This window comes from Equus quagga, chromosome 4 (genome assembly GCF_021613505.1).
Source record: "Equus quagga isolate Etosha38 chromosome 4, UCLA_HA_Equagga_1.0, whole genome shotgun sequence".
Classification (NCBI taxonomy): Eukaryota; Metazoa; Chordata; class Mammalia; order Perissodactyla; family Equidae; genus Equus; species Equus quagga.
This window is the reverse complement of record NC_060270.1, coordinates 51,818,044-51,833,156: the sequence shown is the minus strand read 5'-3', so window position 1 is coordinate 51,833,156 and position 15,113 is coordinate 51,818,044. Positions and strand designations below refer to the sequence as shown.

At 36.4% G+C, this 15,113-nt stretch overlaps 1 protein-coding gene across 1 annotated transcript in view; it reads right to left on the bottom strand.

The window, feature by feature from the left end:
- Window positions 1-791: 791 nt before the first annotated feature.
- The window catches only part of WDR49 (WD repeat domain 49), a 146,819-nt gene continuing 132,497 nt past the window's right edge, over window positions 792-15,113 (bottom strand). Inside the window, 2 exon segments of the mRNA XM_046659840.1 lie at window positions 792-867; window positions 6,270-6,390. Coding sequence (XP_046515796.1) covers window positions 792-867; window positions 6,270-6,390 — 197 coding nt within the window.

Sequence of the window (15,113 nt, the reverse complement as noted above, 5' to 3'; positions counted from 1 at the left end):
TATTATGAAAGATGTAATTTTTCCCTTATAATAGAATCCTGGAGTTATCCTCTCATTATTACTGACAATCTTAACAATTAAAATTTACATTCTTTGAGCGTTCATTTCTCCAAGAAAATTTCTAGGCACCTAATAAATTACACGGTCACACAAAAAATTGGTTTTAAAAGTTCACTTACCTCATTAAGTTTTGGATCGTCTCTCATCAAAAAGCACAAAGTACTGGTGAACTAAACCACCTGATGAATAGTCCTATAAGAATTTGACCTTCAAATTTATAGTGAAATCTTTTAAGGAGAATAAAAGCAATGTGCTAATTTGATAAATTTAAGTAATATCTGTACCAAAGTGAATTGAAATGCCATTCCTCTACTCTATTACACATTCGCAGTCAATGTTATTGCATACATACTTCATTCATAAGCTATTTAATTTTAAGGTACTTACCCAAAATTGACTTCTGACTATTCACTGTAATGTTATAACTAAAATGTGCCTCCTGGGAAACACTTGTCCATGGAACACCTGATGGTCAAGGCCAACACTATTTATCTTGAACATTGCTCAGTTAATTCCTCTAAAACCAAAGCAGGTGTTCACTGTGTTTGTATAAAAGGACTGACATGAGCAGGCTAATGATCAGTGATGAAATATGCAAGAATTGAGAGAGAAAACAATAACAGCATTTTTAAAAATCATTAAGTTTATACTATTATTTCATCCATTACTCCACTTCTTTCATAACAAGTAGAAACAGAATTTGGAAGAATGTGCCAGCACATGTAAATTTGCTAATAATTATCTTTTTTTTCCTCACAGGACTCCCACAGATTACTAGTGTCCTCCATCACAAGTATTTCAGAATGCCTGTGAGAAAGAGAATAAAGCTAAATCAATTCAAGAACGCGGAGACAAATTACTGATGAGTTTACAGAGTTCTCAACAATTCATCAAATTATACAATCGTCAGAGGAGTTTCCTGTGGTTACAAGGCCCATTTGAATCCTTAGGAAAAAGAGTGGTATAGAAGAAATATATTCTTTATGTTGAACAAAAAGATGAGATTAAGATTATTACCAAATTATATCAACATACTACTATTAAACATAGGTAATTTAATAATAAACGGTGTTACTTTTAAGTGCTTTTAAAATTCTACGTGAGTTTGCTCTACAAACAGCTCATTAATAAAAAGATGGATGCACAACTGAATGGGTTTTGATATCATTCTTCTAGTTCAAATCAATCACCTCAATGTCAATCAGATATTAAACACGCTGTATTTTCATCAGTGGTCTGTCAGAAGATAAATGGAAAATTTAGTCCAGTTGCAATTAAACAAATATTCGCTAATGATCACTAAGTGTAATATTATTTCTGCTAAATTCATGAAAAAGAAATAAAGTGAATGTAGATACCTTTAAAAGGAATTCATTTAAAAAAAACTTTTTCAAGGACCTCTTTCAGTGTCCTAATAGGACTATAGCTTAATGACAGACCGGAGAAGCCTAATGACTGTATAGGTCATAATTTAATTTACTAAAATTCTTAATTGCCCATCTAAGTAATCATTTCTAAATGTTTTCTAAATCTTGGATTATATTCTAATGTTACTTACTCTAACATAAGCAATCTGTATTCCAGCTTTTAACTTAACATTGTGAGAGATAATTTTCCAAAAATAAAGTTCCGTAACACAAGAACACTATCATTCTTGTTGTACTCTGCAATTCATAAATAATAAATCTGAACGTCCAAGACTATCACTCAATCAATGTTTTCCTACCCATGTAGTGAGACCAGCAAACATCCATCACAAGTGCCCTTGGCTACCAAATTATTATGTCTGTACATTACTCAGATCATAATGTGATTTACCCAGGAAGAAGCCATTACTTTTCTTTCCAATGACAGAGACAGACACTCTGTCTTAGTAAGATCATTTAATGAAGTTGTTCTGTAAGGACCTTATGTTAGAGCAGGTCAAGCAGAATGTACATTTTCCAGTCTCTTGGGGAGTAAAAAGCAATGGCCATGAATTTCTCCTCCCTGATTTAAGCTCTTTTAATAGACAATAAAGATACCACAATTGTCCATGAAATATTACTGCAAACCTCTTAAATATTTTCACAAATCTGTTCCTTCTAAACCTCTATTTTGCCCCTAGAGCGTCAGGAAAAGAATTAGTCATTAGCAAGAGCCAAAGTGTCTTTGTATAAACTTGAGCACCATCACTACCCTCACTGTAAAAAATAAACCTGGGAATACGTACAAAAATAATAGCAAGGGGTTACAGGTTCAATCTCATTATCTTTCTTAGCATTTTACAGTTTTTTTAAAGTAAAAATGTATTCAATTCCAAACTTTAAAACATACAAGCAAATGCTCTTATTAATAAAGAACTTAAAAGTTAATTCTTCCATTTGAGCATAGATTAACTTCAGGCATTTTTTCCTCTGTCAGTTTGCTCCATATATTTAGAGTGATAAAAGGAAAATGTCATGAAAAGAGAACTGGTTAAATTATATTTAGTGTAAATCCACATATTGCAAATAAAATAGCCTATTGAAAAGTATGGCACATCTTATTTTAATGTGACAATTTCCTTTCACTGTAGAAAAATGAGCTTTAAATAATTGAACTTAAATGTTAATTTCAGGACCAGCTTATAAAGTCTTCAGTTCTATTAACGTTTGATAGGTGAGACCCTGCCACCTGCCTAGCACAATTGGATGCTGTAAAATATGAGTAAGACATGACAACTAAACATCTTTTTATTTTTTTTCCTTTTATGTGTGTTCCTGTTCCAAATTATTAGAAACAGTAACATTAAAAGAGACTTTCAAACCTTTAAAAACTCTATTCTCATTAAAAATACTTGTGAGGCAGCCCCTCTTAATTCCTTTCACAGAAGAGGCCCTGAAGTTGATTAAGGATGGGATTAGGGTCACACATACACATAGTACACTATAGAGAGAAAGTCTGTCTATATGAACCAGACTATTTCAGACTAAACACTTTAAATGAAGTCATCTCCAGGGGTAAAAAAAAGTAAAATATGTCTAGTAAAACAATTTCCAAATTATACCAGAAAAACTAGTGGGTTCATTCAGTCTTTGCTTAATAAACCACTGCATTTTGTGTGCCTTCACTCCAGAAAGCAGATAGCAGAGGAAGTATATTCCATTTATGTGTGTCTACCTGGTGTCTGAAATAGTCTCTTGCATATGCTTTCAATAATTGGATGGATGGATGGATGGATGGATGGATGGGAGAAAGAGCCTTCACAAAATATTTGGTACTCATATTACATCCTTTAACATCTTAATATTTCTTTAAACTTCTGGAAATGTGGTTCAAGTTTCACTCCATTGTACTGTCACCAATCTATGATTCATAAATCATATGCTGTAAGTTTGAAATGATGGATTGTCCAATCAAACCTCCCAACCAGTACAGGAATTCTGAGCAGTAACCCTGTGAGAGAGTTACTCAGCCTCTGCTTGAACGTCTCAAGGAATCCTTTGTCCCAAGGCAATCTTTTTCAATTTTTAAAAATAATTTACTTTGAAATACTTTAAAATTTACAGAAAAGTTGCTGATATAATACAAAGAACCACCATATCCCTCTCTCCTTCTCTCTCATTTTCCCCAATTGTTAACATTTCACCACATATATGTGCTCTATTTACCTAATCTCTCTTTTCCCCCTTCTCTTCTCCTTTCTCTCTATCTATATGCATATGTATATACACACACAAACATATAATGTATATTATGTATGTGTGTGTAGATATATATATGGTATATTTGTGTGTGTGCGCATATATATATACACATACAATATAAATAGTATTTTCTGAATCATTTGAGAGAAAGCTGCAAACATAATTTTCTATTACTCTAAACATTCCAGTCTATCTATCTATCTACCTATCTATCTATTCACAACCATGAGTTCACACTGATATCCCTAACTGCAATCCAAAATCTCAGGGTTCTTTCTAGTTTTCCCCTTTGCAAATTTTATAAGTACCTTCTTCACCAGTGAGATACCTGGCTCTCATTATCCTCAATATATTTACTGATTTAGTCATTTGTTTATTCAATACTTATTTTCTTAACATAACCAATCTCCCACCTATGCTGGTCATCTTCCCACCTCAGCCCCTCTGCCTTCCCAGAATTCCCCTCTAATTCCTCCTCCCACTAACCCCTCCCATAAGTTTAGGTCCAGTAAGCATCTCTCTGGTGGGTCTTCTCTCAGCTCCTCCTTCTTCTCTTCATAGCCGTGCAGCAGGACTGCTGCCAACATCTCTGCACCAGGATAAGTGAAGATGGGAAGGAAAAGGAACATGAGAAACCTTGTCATGTCATACCAGGTATTAGGGAGCAATTCTAAAACTGTCTTCTTAAAACTGTGCTCATCAACTCTACTTCTTCTCTTTTTCCTCATTGCAGCTTTGAACTATTTGAGAATATGTTGTATCTCCCATGAACTCTCTTTCTTAAGCCAAACCTCCCCATTTCTCTACTTGTTCCTCTTGAACGTGGTTCCCAGGGCCTTTACCACTCTGACGACATTCTCCAACATATGTTGATTGATTTTTTCAAATATATTTTTCTCCCACATCTTTCTTATATGTGATTGTCATTCAATGAGAAGGAAAAGCATATATGTAGAAGCCAAAATGCCTGACTCAGGATGCACTTAAACGTGGATGGAATAGGCAAGTGTCTTCTAAAAACCTTTCCTCTGCCACACTCTCCACCAAACTAAGACATTTGCTCCACTGATGCTGGAAATTTGAATGTTAGAATTCATTCCATTGACTTTATACTAATAAGAACTGACTGAACAGAATGATGAAAGGCAAAAACCATAGTCTTTGGAGTAAAACAGACGCAGGCTCCAATCCCATCACTGCCATCAATAATTGAGCCCTCTTCTAATGAAGCCAAATCTCAGATTTTAACCCTAAAATAGACGTACAATTATTGTGAGATTTAAACACAATAGACATTTGCAGTTACTGGACAGAGTAGGCCCCTATATATTGTTAATTATTTCCTTTACTTGCATGTTTTAGTGCAAAATTCTTTGTAAAATACAAATATTTTTGAAAGGATTCTTTAAAATACAAATGTATAGTAAATAACTAAAGTTACGTGAATGAATTTATTAATTATTCATGCAGAACATAATAGCTAAAGCAACATGAGAATACTGGTTGCCTGGTGGATGATGATATTTTGTAAAGAAAAGTGGATCACAAAAGCAAGGCAGTGTGTTTCAGAACCAGACGTTTCCCACTTGACCTTCCACATTGAGTGAGTGTCTTATACAATCCCAGGCCCTTTGATTTTTTTCAAAGCTATTACCTCTTCGGTTGTGCTATGCCACTCGATTTTAGGGTACAGGACGGCAAAGTGTAGAAGTAGAATATATGCACTAATATCTCAATAAGTGCATAGAAGAATGGCTAGAAGTCAATAAGCAGTCATAGCAACAGCTACAATTGACATGGTCTAATTGCATTATCAAAATCATTTTTCAGAAAAAACTAGAAAGTTTAAATAAGTAGCAACAGTTTTATTAGTGAAGTTTGTAGATATTCACTGTCAGTACTTTTCATGTTTAATCTCAATGCAAGTTTTACAATAAAAATTAACCAAAATATTTATCTATGGAAGCAACAAGAAGTGTAACTGATTAGAATATTTTGTTGTGGAATTGTACATTTTTTTATATAAAAATGCTTGAGAATAGATAATACCAATTGATATTGCTCCTTTTTTAGTCCAATCTTCCTTTTATTAAGAATACGGAGAGGGGCCTGCCCGGTGGCCCAGCGGTTAAGTTCACACGTTCCATTTCGGCAGCCCAGGGTTCGCCGATTCGGATCCCAGGTGTGGACATGGCACTACTTGGCAAGCCATGCTGTGGTAGTCGTCCCACATATAAAGTAGAGGAAGGCAGGCATGGATGTTAGCTCAGGGCCAATCTTCCTCAGCAAAAAGAGGAGGATTGGCAGCAGATGTTAGCTCAGGGCTAATCTTCCTCAAAGAAAAAATAAATAAAAGAAGAACATGGAGAAAGTGAATGGTGATGGATAAAAGCAGCATTAAAATATTATCTACAAACAAAACTTCCTGAAGTTCAAATATAAAGTAAAAGAAAGGGGAAGAATTCTTGATTCCTTCTCTGCATTTTATATACATACTTTATGTGACAATGGAATATTTATTTTTCTTTCAATTATAATTGCTTCTTATTTCTTTTTATCTTTACTTCACTGCTTCTTTCTTGACATAATTGCTTGGCTCTTCATTCAAGATCCAAAACTTCTTTTGGGAACAGGTTTTTCTCATCAAATACAGCTTTCAAAGCTACAAAATTATAAAGAAAATGACATGTAAATTATACTTGGTGAGAGACCCAATTAAATGAAATAATGGGGAGAAAATTCTCAAGTTTCACTTCATCTAAAACTTTATATGTTTCTAAAAATAATATATTTGGAGATTAAGCTTCTGCTATTCCTTTTACTTCAATTTAAATGTAAAAGTTAAATTTTAACAGTTTGTTCTATTAATGTATTTATATAATAACAGAGATCCACCATTTAACAGTAGAAGATGAAAGAAGCTGGTGTTTTCCATTTTTGTTTTTTAATCTACTTACAGCTATCAAGGACTCATAAAAAGCCGAGAACAAATTATTCTGTATTGAAATAAGACCATTAAAATAATCAAAACACAGCCTGACTGTCTGCACGACTAAACAAGTGCTCCTGCCATCACAGCTTCATAAGATGCTTTGATCTGCAGGGACCTGTGGCTTCAGAAAAAAAGAGCCAAATTATCACCATGAGTGGTTTTGTTGTGCATCAGTGAGAAGTGGGATGAAACTGCACCATGAATTCAAGAAAATAATTTTGGCCTTTTGCTTAATTTTATCATTTCAACAAATGTTTATTGAATGTATATTATGCACGATGTTCTGTGCTCAGGCAAAAATGGGGCATAAATATGACTAAGTCACGGGCTTTCTTCCAGCTGGTAGAAAGTAGGAGCAGTGTTCAAATAAAAATATCGTATACAATAAGAGACAGTTCTAAGAGAATATGAATAATGTAAACTGTGGTTAAATGTATAAAAGATTATAACAATAGGAAGAGATCAGAGGAACAACTTTAAGAATTAGATGCTATTTGAGGTGGATCTTGAAGTCCAGATAGGATTTTAGCTGAAAATAAGGATGATGGAGGTGAGAGAGAGTTGGCAAGGGAGAAAGGAAACATCAACTTGAGACAACAAAGTGAATAAAAATATGGAGAAACAAGAGCTACCATTCAGATACTCTGAATAATTCAGTAGAATTTAACAGAAGTGTAAAATATATGAAGGAGAGGAAAGTAGAATGAGGTTGGAGCTGGACTGAGGAGCACTTCAAATGCCAAGCCCAGGTAGATGAAATAAAGAAACTAAGTCAACATTGAACAACCACACAGTATAGTGGCCTCTTTATATATCTGGATTTGAAAACAAAAACAAAAACTCTCCACGTCCCATATAAACATGACTATATAAATCAATATCTCTCCCCCTTTTCTCTTGGGTGCTATACAAGAAGAACAGGAAAATGAGGGGAAATAATTTCGTAAACAAATTCTACTTCCACCAAAACCCAAAGACAGATGTAACCTGCAGCCTACAAAATATGAAGGGCAGCCGAACAGCTGAGACTGGGCTGAAGTTACACAAGATAAAGTGATGAGTTGGAGAGTGGGAGGAGGCCGGCAGCAGCATCTCAGAAAGTGCTCGAAAAAAAGACACTGAAGGTGTAGGGCTCACCCTAGAGTACAAACGTTTTATCTTTCATTTATATCTATGGACGTCAACAGAGGTGAACAAGGCTGGAAGCAGAAGCTCTCCCCAGCCTCCTTTGGTTCTGAGAAACAGATGAGGCAGAATCACATACCTGAGCCATTTTTCGCTAACAGCAGACTGTGCCTGTCGGTCGTAAAAGTTGAACGCCATCCTGAATCCACATCACAAGCTCTCACCCAGGAAGCTGCTACAAGTTTCTAATCTAAGAAAACCCAACTTATTAAAACTAGGTAATTAAAAGAGGAAATTTTAAAAACTGGCATAGCATGGACACAAAGGTATTACAAACAAAATTAAAGACAAAAATTTTAAAGAGAGCTTCAAAACTAATCAATATGTAGACTGTCATCTGAGAAATGTTGCCATTGGCCAGATAAATATTGTTACCAAGCATTTTACCACAAATTAAATTTTAAAACTTGAAAGAGCATTTGCCCCTATAAAGGAAGGTCACAGGGCAGAAGTAAAAGAATTTAGGAAAGAGATGAAGACACAACAGGAAGCAATGAAACTGAACTGGCAGAACTCAGGAAAAATATCACAAGTGAGAACAGACTGTGTGGTAACATAAAAAGCAGAGTATACAGGTGAGAAAACTAAATAGAATAAGGTGAAAATTTAAAAAAGAACAAATTAGCTGGGAAAATGATAGATATCAAAAAAAGTAGATCCAACAAACATATAAATGGTGAGTCCTTAAGAAAGAAAACAAAAGCAGAACAAATACTTAAAGGTACCATGTAAAAGCTTTCCTCAAATAAGAGACAATCTGATATATACAGACAGACATACTATGTGCCAGGAATAACAGACTCAGGATAGCCAAAACCAAAGCATACCCTGGCAAAGTTATTAGACTTTAAAGATAAAGAGAAACTTTTGGCAGCCAGACAAATCAATCAAGTCACTTAGAAGGAGACAATCATAGATCTGGCATTAGATATCTTCATAGCGATGATCCATGCCAGAAGACAGCAGAGCAATACCAACAAAATAATCAAGGAAAGAACATTCACACTGTGCCTCAAATCTAAAAATTACAGACAGTTTCAACATGCAGGGAACTTTAAGGTCTATTGTTCCCAAGAGTCCTTTTGGAGGAAATGACTACAAAATAAACTGAGAAATGACTGAGGAAAATTTGGAAAAGATTTGGGGGTGAGCACTGAATATATTTAAATGTAGAAGTGAGATTAAAACAATGTGAAGTTTAGGATGACAAAATAGAAGGTAAATGCCACATGCCTGACCATGTAGAAATGAGACATTCCGAAAAATTGGGAGAGTATACTGGGAGAAGAATCTTCATCTCACAACAAATCAGTAACAGTGAAGAGAAAAGAGACTTAAACCGACAAGTCAAGTAAGAGTAGTGGAAGCCAATTTAAGAAAATAAGAGTAAACACAAAGACTATATTATTGAACAAAACTGTGTGGTGGAAGAGGGGGAGGGGAGTGAAGAAATGGTCATTTTACCATCATTCAGCATAGATCTAATAGTCACCATCCTGGAAAAATAAAGGGCTACAAGAAGTATATGAACCTATAACTATAAATATACCACTAGAACAAATATATTACACCCCTCAAATAAAAACAAATAATTATAGATCCAGTGAAAACTTTAAAAAGTATATAAACAATAGATAGCATAAGAGTGTGAGAAATACAAAACCAAAATATCTAACATATCAATAAATTTTCATGATTCAAAAAAAGGATTTTTTAGTTGGATCAAAAGCAAAATCCAACACACATCTGAACTGAAATGATTCTGAAAATTTGAAATAGATGGATTGGAAAAGTGTACCATACAAACCGAAACCAAAAGAAAGGAGAGGTTGAAATCTAAAATCATAAATGCCCACCAAACCCCTCAAAGGATAGACAGAAACTCCTAATAGTGGTTCCTAGACCTAGATGATAGTGGGAACTGGACAGATCAGTGTCATGGAAGGGAAAGAGACTTCTCACTGAATAATTTTTTATATGTTCTAATATTTGACCAGTGTGAATAGACTCTATTTTTTTCAGCAAGAAGACAAAAATGAATAAACCTGGAACTATCTCGTAAGCAAAGCTACAAATGAAACCACTTTCCATTTGTCTAACACCCTAAGTACAAGAAAATGTGGGTTTCTGTCCATCAGCAGTTGATCCTGTCCCATACGCCTGCAGATTATCACTTCAGAATCACAAGGCATTCGGAATGCCTTAGAGCTCTCCTGAGTCCGCTGTGAAAGCCAGAATGCCTCTGAAATGAACTCTTGCTGATTTACTGAGATTTGTCTCTCAACTAAACGAGGCATTTTCATCACAATTGGCTGGGTTTCAGGACAAATAAACCAGTAACTAACTGATAGACCCTTGTAGATCTTGAGAGAGACAATCTTACTGGGATAATTTTTTTTTTTGAGTTAAAAATCAGATGATAAAAAATTCATAGGCAGGAGTAGATCCCTGTTTCCTGGGCCTGAAACTTTCAGTTTGGGGAGCTGTCTTTAAGAAAAAGAATATAAAATTACGAATACAAAATTATTCATAAAAATGGCTATTTATTTAGAATAAGAAAATAACTCTCAACAAATTACTGGAGCTTCGTAGAGTTGGGTTCTTTTCTTCTGAGATCCTTTCAGGAAAAGTACCTGAAATATCTACCCAGAAATGACTCGTCCTTACAAGCTGGCTTCCGCTCTTCACCTAGAACACTCTAAAACTCCCAGCAACTCCTCATACTCACAAGGGTCTTTGTAGTTGAGCCCCATAAAACTTAACCTTCATTGGCTTTATTGGCAATCTCTTTTATGTGGCAAAAACGATGTCATTAACCTAATACCTTCTAAATGGATGATGGTAATCAATTCCTCTCACTATTCAGAGTAACAGCATCTGCTAGGTTAATGGCATAATGTTTTCATATGACGATGTGAGTGAGTCTGCAATAGGTTTTGATGTGTATAAGAAACCATTAACCATTTATTTAACTTGTTTAAGATTATAAAAGAATGTCTTTAACCTTGCTGTGATGACTTGTTTTCTTGACATATTAACTTGGCGAGGCTAAAGTCCCCAGTTATTCAATCAAACACTAATTTGTGTTGCTTTGACGGAATTTTGCAGATGCAATTAAAGTCCCTAATCAACAAACTTTAAGGGAGATTATTCTGGATAATCTGGGTGAAGCAGACTTCATCAGTTAGAAGGCCTTCAAGGCAAGGCTGAGGCTTCCCTAAGAGAGGAACTAGGTTCCATCACTGGATGAGTTTCTGCCTGTGCCCATGGAGTTCCATTCTCTTCCTCTGCTGACTGCCTGTGGACAACAGCTCTATCCTCTGCCCAGCCTGCCCTGATGTTTCCTTCCTGACTCAGCCCTACTCACTTTTGGACTTGCTCAGCTGGCTCCCTCAATCCCATAAGCCAATTCCTTGTCATAAATTTCAATATATGATCCTGTTGGTTCTGCTTCCCTGAATCCTGACTGATACACTGGCCATAAAGACATTGCTTACCACAGAACAATCGTGAAGGGTGAAGTGTTCTTATTGAGATAAACAGGCTAGTTTGTGAAGGTTCCTGTGGTTTGTTACTGGGATCTGTTGGATGCTCCTTGTAAGAAAATTCATTGTTATTCAAATGCACAGCTTATCTTAAGGCACCCTCAAGTTCCCGCATAGGTGTTATGTGGGACCTCAAGCCTCAAACTTCTTGCCTTCCAGGCCCAACAATTTACATAGAATCATGGAGAGTAGTTCACTTAGAAGGGTTAGTAACAGCCAATGTATATGGATTCATCAGGTCACATCCCTTTTTTAAATCCTCTAAAGGCTTCCCTTCACACTTAAAATAAACCCACATTCCTTGCCCAGGCTACATGTCCCCACATGACCTGATTCCCAACCTCCTTCCAACCTCATCTGGTACCAGTGTCCACCTCTCTCACTCCAGTAACACTGACCTTTCTGTCCTTGGAACATGTCAACCTTGCTCCCACCTCAGTAGCTTTACCCTTCTGTCCTCTGTCCTTGGAATATTCTGCCCCCAATTCTTTGTGGAACTGTTTCCTCTCTTCTTTCAGGATTCAGCTGAAGAATCAGAAAGACTTTCACTGATGCTCCCCCTAGTCACACCCTATCCCACTATCTTGCTTTATTTTCTTCATTTGTTGTCAGTGCCATCCAGTCAATTCTGACTCCTGGTGACCCTGCCATCTTCTCACCTTCAGGCCCTACATCAGACAATGCTCCACTGCTATTCATAGGGCCAGTCTTTTTGGAAGTGGCTGGCCAGGTTCTTCTTCCCAGTCTGTCTTAGCCTGGAAGCTCTACTGAAACCTGTCCTCCATGGGTGACCCTGCTGGTATTTGAAATACTAGTGGCATAGCTTTCACTATCACAGCAACAGGCAGTTACACAGTGTGATAACTGATGGGTGTTATGGTTCCCTGACTGGGAAACAAACCTGGGGAGTGGAGGTGAGAGCACTGAGTCTTATCCACTAGACCACTGGGGCTGGTAATTTTCTTCATACTTCTTATTAATATCACTATCCAAACTTATCTTCCAATATTTAGTTACTTGTTGATTATCTCTCTCTCCCCTAGGTGATAAGTTCAATGAGAGCAAAGACTGCCTTCATCTGCCTCTATATCCCATATATTCCTAACACCCAGGATTATATCTAGTACATGGAAGATGCCTAAAAATATATTTGTTGAGTAAATGAACAAATGAATGAATATACCTCCGGGCATGCAAAGGGGTGGCCTCATTCATCACACTTGAATTCCTCATTCCAGAGAACTGATGGCTCTGGAGCGGTGCTAGAAGCATGGTTCTCCATGTCATATATCTGTATATCCATCAACCTAACACAACACATCCTCTTAAAAATCAACCTTTAGTGTTAATGGTAACTATTTACATTCACTACTTTCTGCCTGGGAAAATATGACATTTATACATTCATTATTTCATTTTATGGTTGGCTGCCTGACAAGGTTTGTTATAATGATAATCAAAAGGTGTTTTAAAGTGATGAAAATGAAAGATGTGATGGTCATGAACCTATGATAAAATGATTCAGTGATTTTAATAACGTTGCTCTGATCCTTCCCTCATCCCCGATAGGTGACTAACTGTCCATCAGCTGAACTACAGTGGCAAACCTCACATAGCCATCCTGGAAAGATTGGAATTGGTGACTATTTAAATACAGCACTACAAGGACCAGCTGCTGTCAGTCTGACACCAGTGTGTCAGAGAGCACAGTATTCTGAAAACTTCTCTCAAATTCACATCCTCCATCTTATTCTCAGTCCTCTAGATGAGTGCTTCTCAAACTTTAATGTGCCTAAGAGTCACGGAGAAATCTTGTTAAAATGCAGATTCTAATTCAATAGATCTGAGTTGGGTTGGGTGATGCTGCATTTCTAACATACTCCCAAGTGATGCCCATGCTATTATCCACTGCCAAAGTTTTGACATCAAAGTTCTAACTCCTAAATCTAGACTCTAGATCAATATTGCCAAGCTGTCATTCAGTTTCAGCCATCATCAAGTAACAATCAGGTAAGAAAGCAATAGGTCATTGGCAGAGTGGCAAGGATTGATTGAAATGCTTTAATAGTCTTCAAATGACTCCAAATGATCGTGGTTCGGGAACCATTGATCCTTTTTTATATAGACTTTTTTTAAAGCAGTTTTAAGTTTATGACAAAATTGAAAGAAAGATACAGAGATTTCATATATCTCCTGACCCCACACATGCATATCCTATCCCATTATTAACATCACTCACTAGAATGGTACATTTTTTTTTACCAAGGATGAACCTACATCAATACATCATAATCATCCAAAGTCATGTATCATTTCATTCCATTCATATTTTACCTAAACTGTACAGTCTTGGTGTTGTACATTTCATGGGTTTGGACAAAAGGATAATGTCGTATATCTCTCATTATAATATGATACAGAATTTTCACTGCCCTAAAAAAGCCTCTGTGCTCCTCCTAGTCATCTCTTCACCCTCTTTCCTGGCAACCACTGATCTTTTTACTCTCTCCATAGTTTTGCCTTTTCTAGAATGTCATATGGTGGGAATCATACAATGTGTACCTTTTCAAATTGTCTTCTTTCACTTAGCAATATGTATTTAAGCTTCCTCCACATCTTTTCATGGCTTGATAGCTCATTTCATTTTAGTAGTGAATAATATTTTATTCTCTGGATGTACGAGAGTTTATCCATTCACCTACTGAAGGACGTTGTGGTTGCTTCCAAGTTTTGGTAATTATGAATCAAGCTGCTATCAACGTGTGTGTGCAAGCATTTGTGGGGACATAAGTTTTCAATTCCTTTGGGTAACTACCAAGGAGTGTGATTGCTGGACTGTATAGCAAGAGTACCTTTAGTTTTGTAAGAAATCGCCCACCTGGCTTCCAAAGTGGCTGTATGATTTGCATTCCCACCAGCAATGAATGAGAGCGTGCCTGTTGCTCCACATCCTCACCAGCACTTGGTGTTGTCAGTGGTCTGGATTTTGGTCATTCTAATAAATGTGTAGTGACATCTCATTGTTTTACCCTGCATTTCCCTGATGACATATGATGTGGAACATCAGTCAGACCTTTTAAAAATTGGGGCTTTTTCCTATTAATGACTTCTGTTTTATAGAACTTAAATTTTGGTGGATGTGTGTGTGACTTTCACTAAGATGATTTGGTGGTATCATGTAATCAAAGACACAAAATAATAGGAAGGATTTTGACTTTAAGAAGTCTCTAAGTTTTGTGCTCATTCTGGATCTGTAGTTATCTAAAGTTTCCTGAAGTGAATTATGTATAGCAATCTCTCATTTCTTACTTGAAATGAATATATCTATAAATGCTTTATTTTTGTGTTTTAATTATTTGTTCAAGTAAGAAGGTTTCCATAACATCAGTGACTCTTTTTCTTTACTGGTACCAGATTTAAGAATATACTCTAGGGGCCGTCCCCATGGCTGAGTGGTTAAGTTCGTGCACTCTGCTTCGGCGGCCCAGGGTTTCACCAGTTCAGATCCTGGGTGCGGACACGGCACCGCTCATCAGGCCATGCTGAGGTGGCATCCCACACAGCACAACCAGAGGCACTCACAACTAGAATATACAACTATGTACTCGGGGGCTTTGGGGAGAAGAAGAAGGAAAAAAAAAAAGAAGATTGGCAACAATTGTT